This window comes from Mytilus galloprovincialis, chromosome 6 (genome assembly GCF_965363235.1).
Source record: "Mytilus galloprovincialis chromosome 6, xbMytGall1.hap1.1, whole genome shotgun sequence".
NCBI classification, from domain to species: Eukaryota; Metazoa; Mollusca; class Bivalvia; order Mytilida; family Mytilidae; genus Mytilus; species Mytilus galloprovincialis.
In genome coordinates, this window is record NC_134843.1 from 1190175 (window position 1) to 1215003 (window position 24829).

At 31.9% G+C, this 24829-nt stretch overlaps 1 protein-coding gene across 6 annotated transcripts in view; it reads left to right on the forward strand.

Moving 5' to 3' along the window:
* The window catches only part of LOC143078661 (small conductance calcium-activated potassium channel protein 2-like), a 59439-nt gene extending 36427 nt beyond the window's left edge, over window positions 1–23012 (forward strand). For 2 of the 6 annotated variants that reach the window (XM_076253534.1, XM_076253536.1), the window contains exon 2: window positions 18350–23012. In XM_076253534.1, coding sequence (XP_076109649.1) covers window positions 18350–19738 — 1389 coding nt within the window. In that variant the 3' untranslated portion in view covers window positions 19739–23012. Of the gene's footprint in view, window positions 1–2767; window positions 3102–10539; window positions 10665–11705; window positions 11835–12044; window positions 12153–18349 lie in introns of those variants that run through there. The other 4 variants (XM_076253533.1, XM_076253537.1, XR_012979243.1 and 1 more) reach the window with 4 other exon arrangements.
* Window positions 23013–24829: the final 1817 nt, after the last annotated feature.

Below are 24829 nucleotides of genomic sequence, written 5' to 3' on the forward strand. Positions count from 1 at the left end.
AATACAAATGCACAGTTAAACATGTTTGTGAGATCTCAACCCTCCCCCTATACCTCTAGCCAATGTAGAAAAGTACACGCATAACAATACATACATTAAAATTCAGTTCAAGAGAAGTCCGAGTCTGATGTGAGAAGATGTAACCAAAGAAAATAAACAAAATGACAATAATACAAAAATAACAACAGACTACTAGTAGTTAACTGACATGCCAGCTCCAGACTTTAATTAAACTAACTGAAAGATTATGATTTCATCATATGAACATCAGGCACAATCCTTCCCGTTAGGGGTTTAGTATCATACCATCATAACATATATGAGAAGAACATAACCCGTGTCATGCCAACAACTGTTTTTGAATAAATGTGTTTAGTTCCGATGCAAAGACCCTATAAGTGAAACAATATTAACGCCAAAATATGCAATCTTTAATGACCTGACAACAGTATCGTAACTATATCCCTTCTTAATAAGTCTATTCAAAGGTTTTGTTAGTTTTTGAGGTGAATACTGACACCTTTGTGCTTTATAAAGAATATTTCCATAAAAAATTGGATGTGAAATACCTGAACGTATAAGATAAGAAGTCTGCATGTTTCAGCTATATTTACGAATGATGTCCTTATACCGATGATAAAATTTAGTAAATGTTTTGACTAGTTTGTGATATCGAAAACCCTGGTGTAATAATTTTTCAGTAATACATAAATTTCTCTCGTTAAAATCTAAAACATTGTTACATACACGAGCGAATCGTACAAGTTGAGATATATAAACACCGTAAGATGGTGACAAGGGAACGTCACCATCTAAAAATGGATAATTAACGATAGGAAATGAAAAATCATCTCTTTTATCATAAATTTTAGTATTCAGCTTTCCGTTAGTGAAATAGATATCAAGATCGAGGAAAGAGCAGTGGTCATTGTTAGTATTAGCTTTATTTAAAGTAAGTTCAACAGGATAAATTTCTTTAATATACATACTGAAGTCGTCATTATTGAGAGCCAAAATATCATCCAAATATCTAAAAGTATTATTAAATTTGTTTATCAGATGTTGTTTCGATGGGTCTTTGCTTATTTTTGTCATAAATTGTAACTCATAGCAATACAAAAACAGGTCCGCAATAAGTGGTGCACAGTTAGCCCCCATTGGAATTCCGATAATCTGACGATACACGGAATCCCCAAAGAGAACAAAAATGTTATCTAGTAAAAATTCAAGGGCATATATAGTATCAAAGCATGTCCAATTGACATAGTTTTTTTTAATGCATTGTTTCATATCAATCATAATATGGAAAAGTGCAAATTTAATATTTGTAGTCATTTTTTTATGTTTGTTTTTTGTTGTGTTGGATCGGGGGACTCTTTTGCAGATTAAGTGAAAAATAATTTCTTGTCTGATTGCATTAAATAAATTGCAGCTTTTATTAAAAACTATTTTCAAATTAGATAAATTTATGTGTAAGTCGCGGGTCTCGTGAGCATTATCAACGATACCGTTTGCATTAAACAATGGATGACGGATCCCGCTGGCATTAAATCCTAATCAGCAGTTACTTTATCGTAAGGCATTTAACCATGAGCATTAGTGACGATACTCTTGCCAATGAAAAGTGAGTATCATTGACGGTATTTCCGGCATTAAACCCTGAGCATTAGTGACGTCCCCTCTGTCATTGACCCATGATCATTGGTGACGATAACACTGGTATTTAACACTGATCATTGGTGACGATACCACTGACATTAAACCTTTAACCGTAGACACGATACAGCCGATTGTATACCCTGTGCATCAGTGACGAAACATCTGGCATTAAATCCTAAATATTAGTGATGATACCGCTGTCACTAAACCCTGAGCATAAGTAACAATACCACTGTCATTCAACCCTGAGCATTGGTGACTATACATCTGGCATTAAACCACAAGAAGTAATGACGAGACTGCTAACAACAAACCGTGCGCATTAGTGGCGATACTATTGACTTTTATTCTTGAGCATAAGCGACGATACCGCTGGCGCTAAAACGAAAGCTTTAGTGGCAATCTAGTTGGCATTAAACCGTGAGCATTTGTGGCAATCTTGTTGGCATTAAACCGTGAGCCTTTGTGGCAATCTAGTTGTCATAAAACCATGAGCATTAGTGGCGTTACGACTGGCAATACTGTGAACATAAGTGAAGATAACGCTGGCAGTAACTCCTTCATCTGCAGAAATATCAAAAAAAATATTTTAGTGTTCCTTAATGCCTCTTTTACTTCTAAAAACTTCAACAAAATTATTAACATTCACAGAGGTAAAAACATCGAAACGTTTTATTCAAGTTTCAAGCTACCCATTACTTCTTTCTTGTAAGTGAATATGTTTTTTTTATAATATTTCCCTACAGACATATCCGGGATAACAGGATAGTCTGGCAATGATATATCTAATATACTAATATAGTCAATTAAATATTAATCATAACGTGTCTGTGATTTATTGTCATAGTTAGATGTGTTATTTCTGTAAAACAAGCACCTGCTGAAATCTCAATTTGTTAACGTAAACTTGTATCGGAAATTTACTAATTGTAAAGTACTTGTTTGATTTTAAAATTGTCACAAAGAATCCGTATTGGTTTTAGTTTTCAGATTCCGTTACTAGCTAATTATGGTCTTTTGAGTGGCATTTTCTCAGGCGCATGGCATGAATTATGTCGATATCAAAATCAATTTCCATTCATAAATCTGATAAAACAGTGTTGAAATTGAAATCTAAGTGGAATTCAGTTTAGAATTGAGACATGTTTTTAAAGTGAGTTTTACATAATTGAAATATAAAAATGACTGAGTTTTGTGAATTAACATGTGTATCAAAATTTGTAATGATGGAATAAGCGCGGCTATGGGACACCTAATACCATATTAACTTAACTATTGTCTTATTCTGGCGAAAACAGCATTTTACAAGTGTGGTGTGGAAATAAGTACAAAATCTAAATAAATTGTTTCAAGATATATCAGACTCGGATTCCTGGTCAGAAATGGCTGAGAAGTATATGGACACCAGACTAAGGATCAGACAAGTTTTTATTAATGCAATTGTAAGTTACTGTACTGTTATGTCTTATAAAACTAATAGATAATTTTGAATAAGTTAATTAAACGGCCACTGTATGTTAATAGTCATGAAACTGACCACAGTTAACCTTGTAGTCCGATAAAAGTTGATAAAATTACGTATTTTTAATAATATGCGTTTTATTTTGAGTATTAACGTATACTATTGATGTCAATGCGCATAACCGTGGTTCGCGTGCGCTCAAGACTTATATTTTAGAGGCTAATGGTTTCGCTACGTTTTTTAAAGGTTCATATCACTCAATCTTTTATTTCAGTGTAGTATTTAAGGCTGTCGTTTATCTGTTCGTATAACCTTGTTGTCTTTTTGTCATTGGGTTATCGTTTTTGATTGTGTTCTTGGTATCCTACCCTAGTTGTCACATGCTTTTGACTCTATTATTACCTTTACACGTGCGGTATCCCTATGCTATAATACACATATAATTGTTTCGTTTTACCATGCATATTTTTCTGGATTTCAACTATTCAGATTAGAATAAAGGCAGAGTTTTTAAAACTAAACACAGTATGATGCATTTACATATATTGTGACCCTATTTATATTTTTATATTGATAGAATCGTATTCCATACATAGTGTTCTTTATTAATACCTAATTTGATAACATTCGCTTGACGAAATAATCTGCAGTGTCTATCATACCTATTCCACAAGGGTTATACCTTGTAGATTAGTTATACCAATTCCATAAGGGTTATACCTTGTAGATTAGTTATACCAATTCCACAAGGGTTATACCTTGTAGATTAGTTATACCAATTCCGCAATGGTTATACCTTGTAGATTAGTTATACCAATTCCATAAGGGTTATACCTTGTAGATTAGTTATACCAATTCCATAAGGGTTATACCTTGTAGATTAGTTATACCAATTCCATAAGGGTTATACCTTGTAGATTAGTTATACCAATTCCATAAGGGTTATACCTTGTAGATTAGTTATACCAATACCACAAGGGTTATACCTTGTAGATTAGTTATACCAATTCCACAAGGGTTATACCTTGTAGATTAGTTATACCAATTCCATAAGGGTTATACCTTATAGATTAGTTATACCAATTCCACAAGGGTTATACCTTGTAGATTAGCTATACCAATTCCACAATGGTTATACCTTGTAGATTAGTTATACCAATTCCATAAGGGTTATACCTTGTAGATTAGTTATACCAATTCCACAAGGGTTATACCTTGTAGATTAGTTTCTTCTTGTAAGTTTTCCTAATTAGAAAATAACGTCTTACCTGACTTGTAATAGTACACTATTGATTTGCATCATGAACATTTTGATCACACTAAATATTAGCAGCATAATTGAAAGTTTATATCAGAAGGCTGACTATAGACAAGAAACGAAATTCAGTTGTTGACTACAATGTGTTGTCTAAGAGCTTAAAATTAACACTTTGCTTTGGAATATATTTATTTTATTGAATTTATACTTTGACATTGATGAGATGATCCCAACAACACTTTGAGCTGCAATCAAGTCAACATACCGAACAAATATTTCGTTTTACATGACTTGTAGACGAGCTCACTTTCTATGAAGAGTTTGATTTTGGTGTTGGTGCTGTTCACCTGTGGAGTTTTTGTATTATTACTTTTACATTTTTAAAGAACATAGTAATTTTTAAAGCAGTCAAAAATCGGCTAGATGAACAAGCTTGTGTCGTGCTTCATATTTCACCAGAAATGAAAATTTCAGAACAAACATATTGTTATTTTATCAATAATTTTTAATACAGACTGTCGTTTAACATTCAATTATATGAGTAAAAACTCAAAGAAATCCAAGTACTCAACGGTGGTGCATTATATATTGTTTATTTTGTGCCTCCCTGAATTTCCTTGAAGGAATAATACTTGTGATCATATGGTTAACCAAACCTTATAGTCTAAGTGTTTGAACTGTAAATGCAACTAAAAGTTGAAATAGTGGATACAAACTAAAATGGATTTCCATTTTAATTATAGTAACGACAAACAGCTTGGAAATCAATTTGACTCGTTACAAGTTTTAAACACTTACATCTAAATGAACTTAAAACCAAAATCGACAGGTTTTCAACACAAGCCCCGGATCTCAAGTAGTAAACATTTAAATATCCCAAACGATCGAATAGATACTTGTTACTATTTAGAAAACCTAGAATACTTCATACAAATATTGATCCAGTGTCTCCGCCCACTAAACAAAATACATTTCGATTTCCCCACAATTTCTAAGGTACCACTAGAAATGAATAAACAATAGTATCACATCAACGTTGATGCATGCTATTATTTTCTTTCTTTTCTATTTTCTGCTTCAATTCAAAATCTAAATAACATTTTTTAAACAGCCCATGGGATGCATGATGAACGAATTCGTTTCCTCTTCAAACAGCTATTATGTCTTTAATTTCTTTAGTAAACTGGCGAGTTTTAAATCAGCCTTATAATGTCATTTCCAATACATTAAGCATATTCTTTTATCAACAACGAAAGAAAGATCCAATTTTCTTCACTTGTCCTTTGAAAATTGTATTCAATGACATTTTCAGATATTTTGAATGATTTTCAGAATAAAATAATGTATGCTCTGTGTTCAAGGTTATATGTTGATATGTATGCTCTGTGTTCAAGGTTATATGTTTATAGGTTCAACTGTTTATCTAAAGAAAGAAAACTTGCTGAAAAGCTACAACCATGAAACAACACAAAACCCCTACGTATCGGGATGAAACCTTGGAATACGGGAACATTTTACACCTGTTTACGAAGTGAAAAATTTCTAAGCATCAATATTAAACGCATCGCAAAACCAGCATACGAGTACAAAACTCTTGTTTTTGGAAAATTGCTGTCTTTCTGTCTGATGCTTGGTCCGTTTCTGTGTGTGTTAGTTACATTGTAGTGTTGTGTCGTTGTTCTCCTCTTATATTTATGTGTTTCCCTCAGTTTTAGTTTGTTACCCCGATTTTGTTTTTTGTCCATGGATTTATGAGTTTGAACAGCGGTATACTACTGTTGCCTTTATTTCTGTCTTAAAAAAAATATCTACATGGTTTTCTTAGCTCATAACTACCTTCAGGAAAGCACTGTCTGCATACAACTTCCGAAGCTTCACTTTTCATCCGCTTTTTACTTTTCCCTGTTGACTTTCCGAAACCAATAAATGTAACCATTCCAGTAATTACTTAATTCATATTTGTTAGAACTTATTAGTTTTGTATGTTCATGCTCTATTTAATTTAATACTGTTATCATACCGTATACAGGAGAAGACTTCATAAGTTGTTAAGACGTGTGTCTGATCCTATTTGTATCATTGATCAAATTATATAGCCATAAAATAAATTGAAGTTTATAGCATATCTCATCTTGCTTTGTAATATACTTTGTCAGTTTAAAAGAATTTGCTATTGAGCAAATACACATTCATGAGTATTCGAATTTTACTTGTACCGGATGCTTGATCGGGATAACTACACCCTTTTTAGCAATTATGAGTTAATGTCTGTCTTTGATTCTTCTTATGATAATTGTCATCAAGAAGGTTTTAAGTTGATGCCGCTAAATTTTTGCCTACTTAAAAAGTGGTGTCTAAATGAGTTGGTCAAACACTGTTTGTGTTCTCGCGAGACGTGGGAAGTTTATTCTCCTTTGAGGGTGTTTATACTCAATCCTTCAGAATGACTTGAACTGTTCGAGGAACTGTTTGACGATAAGCCTGTTATTGATTCCATAAAGAATGCGACACTTATGGTAATGGTTATTTTGATTGTCACCGAGTTAATCACGGACTATGTTCTTTTGACAAAATCAATTTCCTTTTACAATAAATCATTTTTGATGTGCAAGCTGTATTATCCACTTGTAGTCGTGCATTAGCTTCGGGCTTATTTGATTTAATTCACATACACTTCTATATACTTAGGTGTTTTTGATTGTCTTTTACCAGTGCCATCCTCAGTCGGATAATAGATGATACATTTTTTATTTCTTTCAATGTAAATTAAATTATCTTTTTCAAGGCGTCATATTTTCAGCACTGAAGAACTATTTCATTTTGATTCCTTCTGTAATTTTTCAAAATAAAGATCAAATGGTTGATTTTTGTGTTATTCCGCATTATGGTAAACTCATTTTTGAACACGAAGACTTTTAAAACCTGTGTCTCTTTTGCTTTGGATCGCATTTCTTTCTTCTTTTTTTTTTTGAGGGTTGGGGCAGTAATTATGTTGATTGACGTTTAATTATGAAAGAAAACCATACAGCAGCTTCTTTCATTTTAATTTATTATAACGTTCTCAAATATTAATAAATGTATAAAGCAAGCACGTGTCTCTATATATTTATATATATCTCAGTCCAGTGATGTAATTATCCTCGTTTTAAAATATACATGTATATTGATCAAATCATTCGTTTAAGTATAAATAAAGTAAAATGGTTCGATGGCATTATAACTTACATTAATTGTCAGAATATTTAGCTTATGTCTACAAAAGCAATAACTTATAAGGCAAAAGTTCTCCGTAAATGTTACCTATGTAAGCTTGAACGAGACAGACATGTTTATATGACAAGATAAGATGTAGTTTCTCAGAGTTTCTTAGATAATAACATGGTACAAAAAAGTGGGGGAGAGAAAAGAAACCATATTCAATCATGATTTGCAACGTAAAAATTGAGGAATGAGCAAAATAATCATTCATTTTGTTACTTTTATTAAAGTGAGTTTTATTAAGATTAACCAGATATCCCAGTTTCTACTGAATTATGCTGTTATCGAAATAAGCCAAATATAAAATTTAGAAGTTTATAGAACATTTGACAGTACAATTCCAAATATAGTTCTTCTACTATAAAAACACAAAGACAAAGACAAAAATAGACATGATCGACACAGCCTGACTTGACAATAACTAACATTCACATTATTTCTTTGCAATTAATCGAAAATACGCATTTTGTAGAAAGCAACGAATGTTATTATAGGTTGAAAACTTAAAATATAGTTTACTCACTTAGTTTTAAATAAGTCCAACTTTTTTAATATATTTGTTGATGACATAGGAAAATACTTAGATACAAACTTAACTAGTGCAGTTAATTTAAATGGTAAAAAAGTGAATCATTTATTGTATGCTGATGATTTATTGTTGATATCAGAATCTGCAGATGGTCTCTAGAACTCTCTTGATTCTTTACAAAAATATAGTTCTGAATGGAAACTGGACGTGAACCTTAAGAAAACAAAAATTATAATTTTCTCTAAAAATAAAGTAAATAAAGAAAACTTTCACTTTTATTACAGTTCTAATGCAATTGAAATTGTTGATTGTTATAAATACTTAGGAGTTGATTTTCATAGCTCTGGAAAATTTATACAGGCAGTGTCAAGCCTCTCAGATAAAGCTAAAAAAGCATATTTTGCATTGAAGTCAAAACTACCATATAGTGAAAATTTGTCTGTTAAGACTTGGCTCCAGCTTTTTAATTCAATGATAACTCCTATTTTAACTTATGGATCAGAAGTATGGATATCAGAATTCAAACCAAATTTTGAAGCATTAGACAAAAGTAAATTAGAAAAAACACAAAACTCCATATTTAAAAACATACTTGGGGTTCATGGAAAGTCTTCCAATCTAGCAGTGCGGTGTGAATTGGGCACTTTACCCATTAGCATTAAATGTTATCAACTTATGTATAAATATTATGAGCGTCTCAGTGATATTGGTGAACGGTCTGGTGGTCCGCATGAAATTCTCTGGCTGCTTTTGAAGTGGACAAAACTCTCACAAATAAAGAAAATTCATGGTCTTATAAACTATCTGAATTAATGAAACATATTGGAATAGAATGAAATTCAAAACAGTGTGGCTGTGGCCATTGATTGACACATTAAATTCATCCATTGACTGGGACAATTTACGTGAACGTTTGTATGTAAAGACCACTGTTCACGACGTACCTACGATAGACATTTAAACTGTGGGGTCACCAAAGGTTTCTTAACGCCTTTAATTATAAAATAATTCGAAAAATGAATCAGGAATAACCTTTATGTTTTGATTTATATAATTGATATAAATCAAAACATCGTGTTATTTCTGATTAATTTTTCGAATTACTTTATTAAGGTGTTGAGAACCTTTGGTGACCCCACAGTTTAAATGTCTATCGTAGATACGTCGTGAACAGTAGTCGTTACATACAAACGTTCACGCAAATTGTCCCAGTCAATGGATAAATTTAATGTGTCAATCAATGGCCACAGCCACACTGTTTTGAATTTCATTCTACCCTTTAACAAGCATTGTAATAGTAATTTCAAACAGAAACTAGAAGATTTCTACAAAAATAAAATTATATTTGAACTTTCTAAGATAAAAGATGGAAACTGTGGTAAACTTTTATTTTTTAGTAAAATTTATACTAAATTTAAACAACAATAATATTTAAATTTTAATATTCCTAAATACCTTAGAAAAAAACTCACTAAATTAAGAATAAGTGCACACTCATTAGCAATAGAAACTGGGAGGTGTGCAAGACCAAAAATACCATCTAATGAGAGATTTTGTAAATTTTGCACAGGAAAAATTGAAAATGAGATTCATTTCTTGATTGAATGTCCGCAATATAACGAAATTAGATCTAAATATAAAATTAATGATATTAATTCAAATAATTTGGATGAAAAAAAAATCTATTTGTATGTATATTGAAGAAGCTCTTGATTTGAGAGACCACCATACCGTTTCATCAGATAATTATCTTTTACAGTAGTTTGTGCATATACATATATATATATATATATATATATATATATATATATATATATATATATAAATCTTATATTGTGTGTTTTAAGTAAATATATGAAAATCTAGAATAATACTGAAATATAAGTTTATGGTATCAATATCAGTTTATAATGTATTTGTATACATAGAATTGGCTCATGACTTGTTACTTGAATCTTTATTTCATTTATGTGTTGTTTTAATATTATAATTGTCTGTATTTGGATCACGCCTCTATTGTGCTCTTTCCAATAAAATATTGAATTGAATTGAATTGAATTGAAATAACTGCAGCCAAGCTTAGCGAAAGGCCGTGCAACATTATCACTATCAGTCCAAAAAAATTTATTGTAACAGTATTATCAGTGAATATACGTCACGAAAGTCGAGTGTACCCTTAAAGATGTGTTTGAATAAGTCCATATTTTTACTTGTCACAAAATTATCAAAAGGAAAGCTTGACCGCCTAGTTATAAGTATTTAGGTTCATAATTTTTATTAACATGAACCGATCACTTAAGACTTAACTCATTGTGATAGGGGTTTTGGTTTCGATTCCATCGTTTACAGAAGGTGCACTCGATAGACCAGTGTATACTTTGGAATTGGTCTCCACTTGAGTCTGGTTAGTTATATTCTTCGAACTTCACGATCTTATCAGGATTCCATCATAGAGAAAAACTAGTGCTATGTACAAATGTGTAGAACAAGTCTTAGTGGTAAGAATATTTCAACATAAAGTTTACATGTAAGACATCTAGTCCATTCACATGGAGTGTTGAGGGTTATGTACCCTTGTGTCGAACCAATGCTAAACATAAGGACATTTTATAGAAAATCCACAGCTTTTTACCGTGAACTCTAATATTTGACAATAAGATAGAATAAGATTATTGCATGGTATGCTAGCAATGATTTTAAGATATTGGAAGATATGGACAAATTCAAGTACACCTTCTAGGGTGCACTCGACGTTAGAATATAAAGGTTATTTAGGACATTTTGAAAATAAATAAACACTAGCACACCATGGACAAAGTTAATAATCTGTTTATTTTTTTTAACGAAACTCTATGTATTAAAGTCTGTGGACTTTCTACAAAAATCTTGGTTTTATTTGCCATAAAATCCCCATTTTCCATTAAATGCGATTAAACAATAAGTGATACTGCTTTGCAAGTAGTTTCACTTTTTTATATGTACAAAATGACTCGTTTCTATTATTAATTATTTTTGCAGTTCGAAATTCACATGGCTACAGAAAGGGTCATACACCATAATACGTTTTTGTATGGTTTATGTTTTTTTGACGACTTTTTTGATAACCGTGACTTCGATAACCGAATGGTCTGAAATGTTTAACTACTGTATCACTAGCCTGTCAACACTGAGGTTGTGTGTTCGAACCTTGGGCGAGGTAGGTGCGTTCGACTCCAATCTTAAGTGACTAGGAGTGTTAGTTCTTGCTGAATGTCTGTGGTTCTCCAAGGGCATCATCCTCTAACAAGGAACTGCCAAAAAATAGCTAATACTGCTGATGTGGAGCTTTTAAACGCCAATCAATCAATCAATCAATCAATCAGTAATTGATAACTTTTAAGATTGTGACAGCCTTCTAAAAATAAATGGTCTTTCTTTTCCACCATATGTTCAGTCAATATTTTTTTATTGTGAATGTGAACTTTGTAAAGGATTATACAGCTGTTACGATAGATAGTTAGTTAAATTTCATCATAGAAAAATCACCACGATCATACAATGTAAACATATTAAAGATTTTCATTTATCGTCTGCCTGAAAAAAGATGTCCGCCTGTGACGTGGTAAGGGAGTTTAAGCTTTAGACATGCATCACTGAAGATTCCATGGTTCTTACTGTTTCAGTTCATCGTAAGTTAATTGAATCAATGAATTATGCAAGCTGTATTAATTTTGATAAATTAGACTGACAGCGTTAATGTCCCAAAAATGGTTGTAGCTAATATGACAATATTATTGCATAATGATAATGTTAATATTAATAATAATAATTGGTAATAACGGTAAATGAATGAAAGTATTTGAATGAAGTCATGGATTTTTTTAAAACTAACAGATGTAATATATTCATGTCAAAATAAATTGTGAGCCTGATGTCTTTATCGTTATTTGTTGAGACTACTGAAAACATTGTAAACCTCCAAGAATTAAATAGAGTTGCAAATTAAGGTATGTGTTTTTGTTTTATGATTATCATGTTTTTTGAAAATGTAGACAATTGTAAAGAAATTAATCATGGTCTTTTTGCTCAACGATATCTTTACAGTGACGTAGCTGGCGGAAATGATCTAGATGCCAAACTAATTTTTTTGGACGAAATATAGAAATTACATTTTTGAGGCATTTTCCGTGAATACATGTATATTCCCCCTAGAATCCGACACTTTGATTTTTGTTTCATTTCAATAAAAAGAGTCTTGAAAATATTGAATAGGTTTCAAACGATCGATATAATCTTTTTACCAAAATAACAATTTAGATTATTTACAAAAAAAAGTTCAGCTTTTTCCCTTAGGGAGCAACCATTTAACTACAGGAGGGGGTATGTTTTATTTTACTACAAATAAATTTAGTTTTTCATCGCGATCAATCAGATTATTTTTTCTTCAATATTTAGCACTAAGGTATGAGGGAATTTGCAATCAGGTTTTAATTCTGTTCATTGTTCTAAAACATCTTTCTGTGGCTGTTGAAGCTGACAATTTAAGAAATAGAAATGTTCAAATCCATGCTTTTGTTTGTGTTGACAAGTGTTTCGTAGAGTGTATTCTGTTTCGTTTTTAACATGGTCCTGCTCCATCTGGGTTTCCAAAGAGATATCTTCTTTAAGTTTTCCATGAGTACCACTATCGGGGCTGTAATAATTGATTCTCTTATGGTTTGGGCCTGTTATCTAACTCCCACGTGAATAGATATTTTTCGTATCACACCGTACGGAGTGTGATATGAAAAAGTGATATCAAAATTACGTTATTTTGATTGGCTTATCTCGTAAATTTCCAATATTTTCATTGGCCGTTGATCAGGTCATTATTCACTGGAAAAGGTCATGCCGGGACTACTTTTTTTCTTGACAACTGATTGTTTACTTCCGGTTTTCGCGATTTTCGTCTGCTTTATCGTCTGCATTATCTAATATAAATCTTAAAATATCATGGACGAAGAAATAAAGAAAGGAACCCGTGCACTCGTTATGAAACCTATAAAAATATAAAAAAAAGATATATCTGGGAGTCAATGGAACAGTATTCTGTTCACACAAGAACATACAACACAATAAAATAAAACCATATTAGTTCAAAAAGTATACAGATCAGTACGCGTTGCAAAGAAAAACGGCCGTAGCAACACAACTCGCAACAAATAGGCCACGCACATACAACTTTTTGCCATAAGAGAAATAGGTTTAACAACTTGTGAGAATTAGATATCGCTTGATATCAACTCTCGTTATTTAATTTCAATAATAATAAACTCGCCATAGGCTCGTTTATTATTATTGAAATTAAATAACTCGAGTTGATATCAATCGATATCTAATTCTTACTCGTTATGAAACCTATAAATATCTTGTCAATGTGATCTGATGTCCACTATCGGGGCCGTAATAATTGAATATCTTGTCAATGTGATCTGATGTCCACTATCGGGGCCGTAATAATTGAAGATCTTGTCAATGTCATCTGATGTCCACTATCGGGGCCGTAATAATTGAATATCTTGTCAATGTGATCTGATGTCCACTATCGGGGCCGTAATAATTGAATATCATGTCAATGTGATCAAAACAATAGAGAGATATTGCTAGCAAAGCTCAATACATGATACTAGCATTCCCCTATGCCAGCCTGGCCCATAAGTAAGCACGAAAAAAAGGGGGAGTCAATTCTATTCATTTTGTGAACCTGAGGCTGGGTAGTTGGGAGGTTAAAATACTAGTACCCACCAATTTATATGTTTCAAACAGAATTTTATTGTTTTCCTTTTCAATTCATAAATATTTGATATAAAAGTTTCCCATCCAATCTTTTATTTGACAGCTCTATATAGGGGATTAAGGAACCGAAGTGACTCCAGGAATTTAAGATCCCCATGGGTTTTTTGATTTTTGTTACATTCGGAGACCGCCAAGTTATGAACACATGTATGCAATTACATATTTTTATTTTTATTTTTTTTTTTTTTATCTGAGCATACATACGCAAGTGCTTTATTTACACATAGTATTTTCAGTGATGTAAGTCGGCGCGATGTATACTTTTTGTGTCGACGACGTGGCGTAAAGTAAACATCAATCAATCAATCAGTGGTGTAAACATCTGATTTTATAATTTTAAGGGAAAAATTTATGAAAATGTCATTAACGATAAATTAGATTTTTAACATTTTTTTGCTCTCTGCATGAATGTTATTAAAAGCATAAAATCTGGACTTTAATGAGACGACAATCAATCGACACAACACATCCGACATAATTCGAACATTTGAAGTTAACGTCTGGAAAAATCCAGTTTGATGAAATGAATGGAGATAATGGCATTGTCAAAGCTACAATTATCACTGCAGTGTTAATTAATAACCAGTAAATGTGTCCATAAAAGGTGTGTTATCAGGAATGTTTGTGTTATGGTTTTCCATTGATAACTTTGAATTCGTTTGTTAGATTCTATAAACGTTAGAAAATCAATCATGTCACTTCACTATTGTTTACATTTGATTGTCTCAATACGCTCCCTTATATTTCTGATAAAATAATTGAAATAACCAAATATTTACCAAGTAGACAATTATTATTACATTATACTCCAGAAAATCCCATCACAGTACAGAAATCATTAACCTGTTTTAGTTGTTATATCAAATCCTTTAACGGTTACATTAACTAACAACATGTTCTATTTGTTAATATATCAAATCGTTTAATGGTTTAATTGATATATACGCTGGCTTCACTTGCATTCTTCAGTAAAAAAAAAAGATTACAAACAAATTTTCATCATTTTGATTTTAGAACACATGTTTTTGGTTAGGCTTTTTTTTCAGCTCTTAACAGAAATCCTCAAAATCAGAAATCCTCAAAATCCTCCTGTCCCCCGCTAGAAAACAAATGCTCGTCCCCTTGTCAACGAACCATTTTGTTTATAAGGTTAAATACTTAATCAAGCTTAAGGAAATCTTTGAATGCAAAACGAGAACTCTTGATATTTTTTAATAATAAATGAATAATCACCACCAACGATGAGACTTAAAAAGCTTTCACAATGCCTTATAAGGCGCGAACTAGTAGTACAGAATTCGTGTTTTCAATAGTTTGTTTAATTTCTTTTTATTTCACATGCTAGATGGAGAATATGTTGTACATCAAACATACAAACAAAACAAAAATCAGAAACAAAAACCATCTTTATTTACTAATGGGAAGATTTTTTTGTAATTTAGTAAGTTTGGATTATTTAACGTATGTCAAGAATACGGATAAAAACTAATAATTAAAAAGCCGTGATCAATTGTTCAGCACATATAATTTTTTAGTCATATTTGACATGTAAGTTAATAGCTGTAGTGATTTAGTCATATTATCGGCTAAAATCTGTCAGAGATTGTTTGTTAGAGACATATTTCAATGTTTAATGATTTGACAGATCAAAGAATGGACTAAAAATTGTTTTTTTTTCAGTTGACTATTTAATTCCGATTAAATATTTTGCATACCACCATCAAACTGCCAAGATTAAACCACGAAAGCTTTGATAACATTTTAAATGCTGTAATTATGTTATAGTTATTGACCAAGCAAGTTGGTATATATATCATTTAATATGCACGGCTCGGTTGACCCTTTATTAACCAAAACGACGTAGGAGCGGACAGGGTATCAAGCCAAACACACATACATCATGGACGACGTCACGTACTATATTGAAATGAAAAAATGTGGTTTGATTGCAAATGAGACCACTCTCATGTACAGTCACAAGTCATAGTCTTTATGTTTATATAAACAAATAGTAATCATAAAAAAAAAAATAAGCCATGGCATCCTGTTCTTTTGATACCTATCCCTTTACTCCTGAACAGATGATAATTATCTGATATTTGTCTTTAAGATACCTATAACTAGAAAAGAAGGATTGAAGACTACTTGAAATGTTTATGACATATAATAAGGAAACCTCTTTGTTTCAAAATATTGTATCGTAGTTAAAAACCACCTTGCTTTGCTCATTGTTGAAGTCCGTAAGGTGACCTATAAATGTTAATTTCTGTGTCATTTTGGTCTTTTGTGGAGAGTTGTCTCATTGGCAATCATACCACATCTTCTTTTTTATATTGTATAAAGTTTGGTCCTCCATAGGACAGATCCTGATCCTTTGTAAGCCAACCCTGGAATCAAACCTCCACGGAACATAAAATATTTTCCGGTTTTATTGTGAACATACATCAATTCTGGTGTAATTAAAACAACAGAAACATGTTTTCAAAGAGTACGTCGTTATTTCCTTATTCCTATGCTATGTTGTGTACGTTTTTGAGAATCTGAAGACCTCAGGCTGTCCTTTGACATCTTTTGAATTTGTTCTGCTTGGGTAATTTAATGCAGAGTTCAATTATCCATACGAAGGAGCATGGAGTTAAGCATTCCTGTTCTAAGGATGATATTAAGTACAAATAGCAAAAAATTCAAAAGCAAACAATGAAAAAATAAGAAAATAAAAAAGTAAATAAACGATAGGAATCGTTAAGACAGATTAATGTGAATATAGAATTCTTACTGTGTATGAAAGGCAGTTTTATACCAGTTCAAATGTGAGATCGAATGGATTTTTATGACAGGAGAATTAAACACGTTAACAGTTTTCTAATATAGATTAAACATTCAACTGATACAGCTGCTGCAGATTAATAAATGCTGAGCAAGCAGATTTTAAATATGACAAAATGACGTATGATTTATGATGTTTTTAATCTATTTTGGTATATAATAATTATTTACAAAATTTTTAATTGTTTATTTACATTTAGAAAATATAACTTTACACCATAAATATACTGGATCAGTTACAATTTCATTTTTTAATTTTCCTCGGATCTAATTTTTTTTATATTTTACTTTTTACTATATATATATCAACAAGGGGTTTAAGACATCTAAAATGAAGTGTGCTATCACATTTTGCACGAAGCGCCACGCCAGTGCTTACAAGTGTCGCTTTATTTGCTCTTTTATTGATTTTACATATGGTATAACATATTCATTCAATTGCTGAATTAATTAGTACATAATTTTTAAACCATGTACTCAGTATTGATTATATTTTTTATCAATACTATTGATATACGTTTATAATCATCTGCTATTAACAGTGTATCGATGGCGCAGTGTGCCTTAACATGATAAGTGTCAATAAAAGTATAAATATTTAACTGGTTTAACTGAAATAGGACGTTTTTGGTTTGTCAACTGTATTGCAATGTAGATTTCCTTTACATTACTTGAAGAAGTGACTCACTTTGGATCATTTTCTTATCAATACTGAAAGTCAAATCCAAATGTAATCTTATGTTTGTTTAGTATTCGTTACATATGCGACATTGGATGTAATTTCTAACGGTCTCATATATATGTAAAACGAAAAACGAGAAACAGTCACTTATGAACCACACCAACAAACGACAACAACTGAACATCATGCTCCTGACTAAGGACAGATGAAAACAAATGCGTTTTTTCCCCGTTTTAATAGGTACCAACCTTCACCCTTACCCGAAACAATAGTGTTACATCACAATATATAAATACCCACTATAAAATATCAATAGAAATGGCTTAACTCAATAAAAAGACAACTGATACACTGAACGAATACATTTGATCTATGACACAATGAAAATACAAAATTGATTAAAATGAGAGAGAAATGTTAAAACATATCGGAAAGACAACCATATCCTTTGACAAAATGACCCCAAATAGAATAACGTACACAGGTAGATAAAAAATATTTTGTTGTAAGGTATATAGTCATGAAATATGGAAATATAACTTTTTTACAAAATAAATAATTTTGTTGTTCATAGTACGAGAAGAGAAGTGAAAATTTATATTCATATCAAACCCTTATCAAAGCTGGTATATAGTAAGAATAGTGAGACGAAATATGTATTTGAGCGCCCAATATGGAGTAAAATCATAAAAGACCATATAATTCTGAGAGAAAACTGGAAAGAGATTGTCCAAAGACGTTAGTTTATGGAATAAATAAGCTGTAACTTGAACTTATGTTTTATTTATAGCACGTTTTCATAGTTTCAAATGGAAAACTATTTTTCTTTTTACTATATTTTCATATTTTTGTGTCTTTCAGAATAAAATGAGTGGTAGTACTGTGGTGGAAGATCCGGGGATTCCCCTAGTAGACCGCCGGAATGGGAAATATAATAAATACGTGCAAGACGACAGTCAGAACGGAAGTCATGCAGATCTATCAGCACTGGGGCCTCCTGGGAAATTTGATAATATTAGTTATCGACTAAGTCGACGAAAGTTACTGATCAAACGACGTCGGATTTGTGTAAATATAGAATGCACACTTGCCCTGATAGGGGTCATTGTCATGTTAGTAGAAAATGAACTTATATTTGCACACAAGATAACAAAAGCAGATGCCGTATCAATATTTTTAAAGAGCGGTATATCTGTATCGACCCTTTTACTCTTAATGGCTGTAATTGGATATCACGTGATTGGAATACAACTGCACATGACTGACAATAGTCTAGAAGACTGGCGACTAGCAGTAAATTTTCCCGCTACATTTTTGAAAATCTTAATGGAGCTGATGATATGTGCCATTCATCCAATTCCAGGCAATATAACAACTCACGTGACCGATCCTAAAAGTGAAGGACATGATGTTTCTATAGATGCTATTTTATCAATTCTCATGCTGATGAGATTTTATTTAGTAGGAAAATTTCTGGTGGTGCACAGTCGACTTCTTACCAATACAGCTACACAAAGCCTGGGGGCATTAAACAAAGTCAAGATCAATACAGTTTTTATTTTCAAAGCGTTAATGTCAACTATGCCAGGTACGATCCTAATATTTATTATGCTTGGAATTCTACTTTCTAGCTCGTGGGCAATGCGCACCTGCGAAATATACTACCATCCTGATCCAGAACATTCAACATTTTTCAACTGCATGTGGATGATCGCCATTACGTTTTTAACAGTTGGATATGGTGATATTTACCCCAACTCGTACTGTGGTAGATTTGTCGCTGTATCGACTGGATTAATGGGCGTAGGAACAACTGCGCTGTTAGTTGCTGTCCTAGCTCAGAAATTAGAACAATCTAGAGCCGAAAAATACGTACACAATTTTGTTTATAGGGCCCAGTTAGACAAAGAAAGAAAACACGCGGCATCAGATGTTATTAAATACGTCATACAGTTATGGCGAATGAAAAAACACAGCGAAGTCAGCGACAGAAAGAGAATTCGATTACATGGAAAACTGTTGCAAGCTATTTCCAATATGAGAGAAGCTAAAAATGAGAAATCATCTATTGGCGAGAGTGCTATAGGTGTTATAGAAATATCCAAATCTGTCAATGACGTCTATGATATCGTGGAAAAAATGGAGGATACGAACAAAGAACTGAAAGATCAAGTTAACAATATGGAATCTAAACTTTCAGATATGTCAACTAAAATGGACGCCTTATATACAGCCATGATGAGAAAATAATAAAGTTAGCAGAAGGATAAGAAGGGATTGGAACTCATTGCATTAGGATCATCAACATATTCATCTCATATTCATACATATCTCGCCAAATACCGTTTATCAATATCACAAAATACCATTCAGGTGAAATATAACATGCGTCAAATTAAATGGCCAAAAATTAAATCGCCATTCTATTTCCTGTGAAAAAAACAATTGATTTGTCAAGTGGGAAAGATAGATTTCATTTTTGATATAGAGACCTTGAAAATCTTGTAGTCTAATTGAACTATTTAATAACATTTGTGAAAAGGACCGATTCATTAAGTTGTTTTCTTAAACATATACGCATATATCTAATAAGTAGAACTATGTACGATTTATAAATTGCAACTTGATAGAAATTAATTGGAAGGAAGGAAGAGGGAAAACAAATCATCAGTTCGAGACCTGAAATGAAGAAAGGCTTTAATCACAAATATCTGTTTATTCTGTCTAATTATTTAGCAGACATTTAATTTTACTTCTTTCGATGTACCGGTATTAGTGAAACATTTTAGGTATATATTCATCACCAAGTTGGGATCCTCATTACTATGGTATGTACTGTTCACAGAGTCATTTAGTCTGTATAAATATCATTGGGACAACAAAACGAAGCATGAACTTATCGACCACAAAATTAGTTACTTTATCAACCACAAAATTAGTTACTTTATCAACCACAAGGGGTAGTCAGAACGTATCGACGACAAAGAGTAGTCGGGACTTATCGACCGTAAATAGAAGTCGGAACTTATCGACCATAAATATATGTCGGAACTTCTCGACCACAAAGAGTAGTCGGGAATTATTGACCATGAATAGATGTCGAAACTTATCGACCACAAAGAGTAGTCGGGACTTATCGACTACAAAGAAAAGTCGGACTTGGCGATCACAAATAGTAGTCGGGACTTGTCGACCACAAATAGATATCGGGATTTGTCGACCACAAAAAGTAGTCGGAACTTATCGACGATTAAGAGTAGTCGGTACTCATCGACCACAAATGAATGTCGGAACTTATCGATTACAAAGAGTAGTCGGGACTTATGAACAGTAAATAGATATCCGAACTTATCGACCACAAATTGTAGTCGGGACTAGTCGACCCCAAAGAGAAGTCGGAACTTATCGACCACAAATATTAGCCGGGATTTATCGATAAGGTTAACATACAGATGATTGTATTTACTTCTTTAGAACTTCAGCATTATAATGATTGAGCTTCCGAGTTCTAATCAACATAGCTCTACTTAATATCGGTGAAGGTTAGATATAGAACTGGAAAATGCGGGTAGAATTTGTAGTGAAAGATAGATATGAGACATAAACATTAAACTTATCCAACAGATTAACATTTTACATACGATGGCTTTCTTTTCTTTGAAAAATATTTGGCCATCAAATATGGTTTCTTGTATGCAACAGAAAGATTAACGTGTAGTAAAGTCATTTTAAAAAATAAATCAAATTTTTAAGTGTAATTAGAAGGGGAAAAGCATTAGTATCATTTTATATACTAGTATTACAAATATTAGACAATGACCTGTGTTATGATATACCACAAATAAAAACAAAATACCAAATCAATTTTTATTTTAACTCAATTTTAATACAAAACAACAAATCAATTTAAAACATATTTATTTTGTATATTCCATTCTTCGTTAACTAACAGGCTTTTTTTTATATATTCAAATGCTCGTATATTTGACGACAAAAATCGATATTTACTTTCAAATTAATTGATTTAAAAAAAATATGTCACAAATTAAATCTTGCTGGAAATTGTAAACTAGTGCCGTCCTTGAAAATTTAACTTTGTTTTCACTTGCCCATTAGATAAGCCTTGAAATAAAAATAAGTATCTAATTGAATTGTCAGAAATCTATAGCAAATCATCCTTTTTCAAAATTATTTGCCAACCAAATACTCTGTGAAATTAATCCTCCCTATATGAAAAAATATTGTGTGACATATCTATTTCATAGGATTACTGTCTGCGGATTAATTCTAGGTTTAGTCAACTAACATAGAGCCATATAAAACTGTTGTCATTGTAGGAATTGTATTGTCTTTTCATGACCAGTATTTATTTGGCGATCATGTAAATTATGCTACATTTAAAAGTTTTTTGTCATTGTGGTAATGGAAATTTGTTGTTACTGTTTTTATTTTACAGTATTGATGACTTAAATTCTTACTACCGCTATATGTTATATAATTAGTATTCTGATATAATGTTACATTGTTGCATATAGCTCTGAATGTATGTAATTAGACTGGATATTGTACATGCTATGTTATATTCTGCGAAAGACAAATCAATGTATATATAATTTAATAGTAAAACCTTTGATTTTGCTGGTTTTCCTGTGTCAATATCACCCTGCTCATCTCTACATCAAATTGCGTTGTGACGTTAAATATGCTTGTCCAAAACCCGGATTTATTTCCGACGTCAAAATAATTGACACAACCTTATCAAGTTTACTTCCTGTTTGCATGTAAAGCAAATATAACCTATTGTTTATATCATGAAATACTACACAAGATACATTCCCCCACTAAAACGATTTCAGACTTTCATCTTACTGATATTGTATAAAATATTAGCTGCTCGACACATTTTGAAGCCTTTTTGAGCTTTTCTTTGAGCTTAGTTTGTAATTTTCGGCTGATATTTTACAGTATCAGTTGCAGATGACCTTTTGCTCGATAAACATTAAATTAGTATGGGATATAAACAAATAATAACTGAATTATACCTCGTCTTAACTCTCATCATATCGCTCTTTTCTTAAAAATATATTAAAAGTTATAGATCAAACAGCTCGTTTCCAAGCTACGTGAGGGAAGAAATTCCTCCTGTCTAATAAAAATGCTGTCCATTAAAAATCTGGACCAATTGTTTTCTGCTATTTTAAGGTGGAAGTTTTCCAGACCTCATTGACACAATAATAAGATATAAATTCAGAAAAATCTTTAGTCTTGTCAGGCAAAATTGTTCCTTTAATATTGTAGCCGAGGCATGTCTGAAAAAAAAATTGTTTGCTAATTACAATGTCTTGTGTCTGGAAAATCAGGGACCACGTGAAGTAAGTTTAAGCTATGCTGAACTGTTAAGTTTGCGTTCTTCAATTCGTGGCATGTACGTTTGTATGTAAATTACTTTGTATTATAGTTTGTTGGTTATTATGCTCAAATGGTCACATAAATGTTAAAAATAAATAAAATTGAAAACATTTTATTAATTTGTTGTTGTTGATTCGAGACTATTTAGAGTTTTCTAGGCAACATTGAAAAAATAACTAAGGAAATCGTGGTTTATAGATATCAAGAAAAATACACAGGTAGATGTTAAAAAAAATTTCAACAGAAAACTAACGGTTTACAAGATGACAAACGTTTTCAATCAAATTCAAAATCAAACAAACATATATCTGCATTCAAATTCAATTTTCAATATAGGAATGTTCCTAAAAACACAATAATAACATATTTTGGTAAATTTGAATAACACCCACGGCTAGATAAGATAAGATATGTATAAGTCTATAATCCCAACAATCAATTGTTACTGAATGCACGAGATACCACAAATAAACAATTAACAATCCAAATATGTTACATTTTCCAAAATATGTAAAAACAATCATATTGTTAGTTTTCCCCCTCTTTCTTAAATGCTAGACACCTCTGAAACAGACAAGGTGTTGAAATGAGATAAGGTAGCCGTGTAATAAAATTTAAATTTAGGCAACAGTAGTATGTTCGCTGTTCGAAAGTCAAAAATCGATTGAGAGAAAGCAAATCTGGGTTACAAACTAAAACTGATGTAAACACATCATCTATAAGAGGAATACAACGAATCAACATAAACATTTACGTGCAACAAAAAAAAACCAATCGACAATGTAACACACACAGAAACGAACTATAAGATAAAAACTGCCATATTCCTGACTTATACTACTGGTACCTTTGATAACTATTGTACAGGACATTTTAAGAAAAAAATGGGTGGTTGAACCTGGTTTTGTGGCTAGCCAAACCTCGCGCTTAAAGCCTTTTATAGCAATGTTAAATATAACACTAAAAGGACATAACATGACAGGACTACAGTACAAATAAACAATACAATAATACATTTCGACATGCTAATAGTAAACAAAGATACGATACCAGGCTTATAATTCAATACGCCAGACGCATGTATCATCTACATAAGACGCTCAGACCAAACTAGTCAGAAAGCCAAACAAGTACAAAGTTGAAGAGCATTGAGGATCCAAATTCAAAAAAATTGTGCAAAATACGGATAAGGTAATCTATGCCTGGGATAAGAAAATCCTTAGTTTTTCGAAAAATGAAAAGTTTTGTTAACAGGAAGTTTATAAAAATGACCACATAATTGATATTCATGTCAACACCGAAGTTTATGATAAAAACTGCCACATCCATGACTGGAACAGGACATTGTAAGAAGAAAATAGAATAAAAGTGCATATTGAATATATGTTCACAGCTGTAAGGGTGGTAAAGGGACGTTTATTTTTCTCCCGACTATCTCTGTAAATGTCAGATTCTAAACTGTCTAAGAGGACTGAAGAATCGATGGACAACTGGGAATTACAATTCTACTTATTTATTCTGGTCAGATCAAAGATGAAAAATGTGTGATCTTTCGTTCACCAGACAACCATTCCACCTACAAAATGACGTTTACAGTCTACACCAAAACATCTATTTCAGTCTAAACGAAAGTGATTAATTTGAACAAATACAAGAAGGGTAACGTTACAGACGATAGCGCGGAATATTACTGGAATGTTTACCATCTTTTGATAATCTAACAACAGAAAGAAGGCGGTGTTTAGAAAGAGAACATGTAATGACTCAGCTTCACAAGCATCATGCAGTAAACAGCAGCAATAATGTTTTTTTTTAATAATCAGGTCGAACTTCATTTAATTCCTTGATCTGAACCTCGTGTTCTTAAAAATAGTTCCTCCTCTGTTTTATCGATACGCATTCTTATTTGATGCAGTCACTTCCATTTTTATA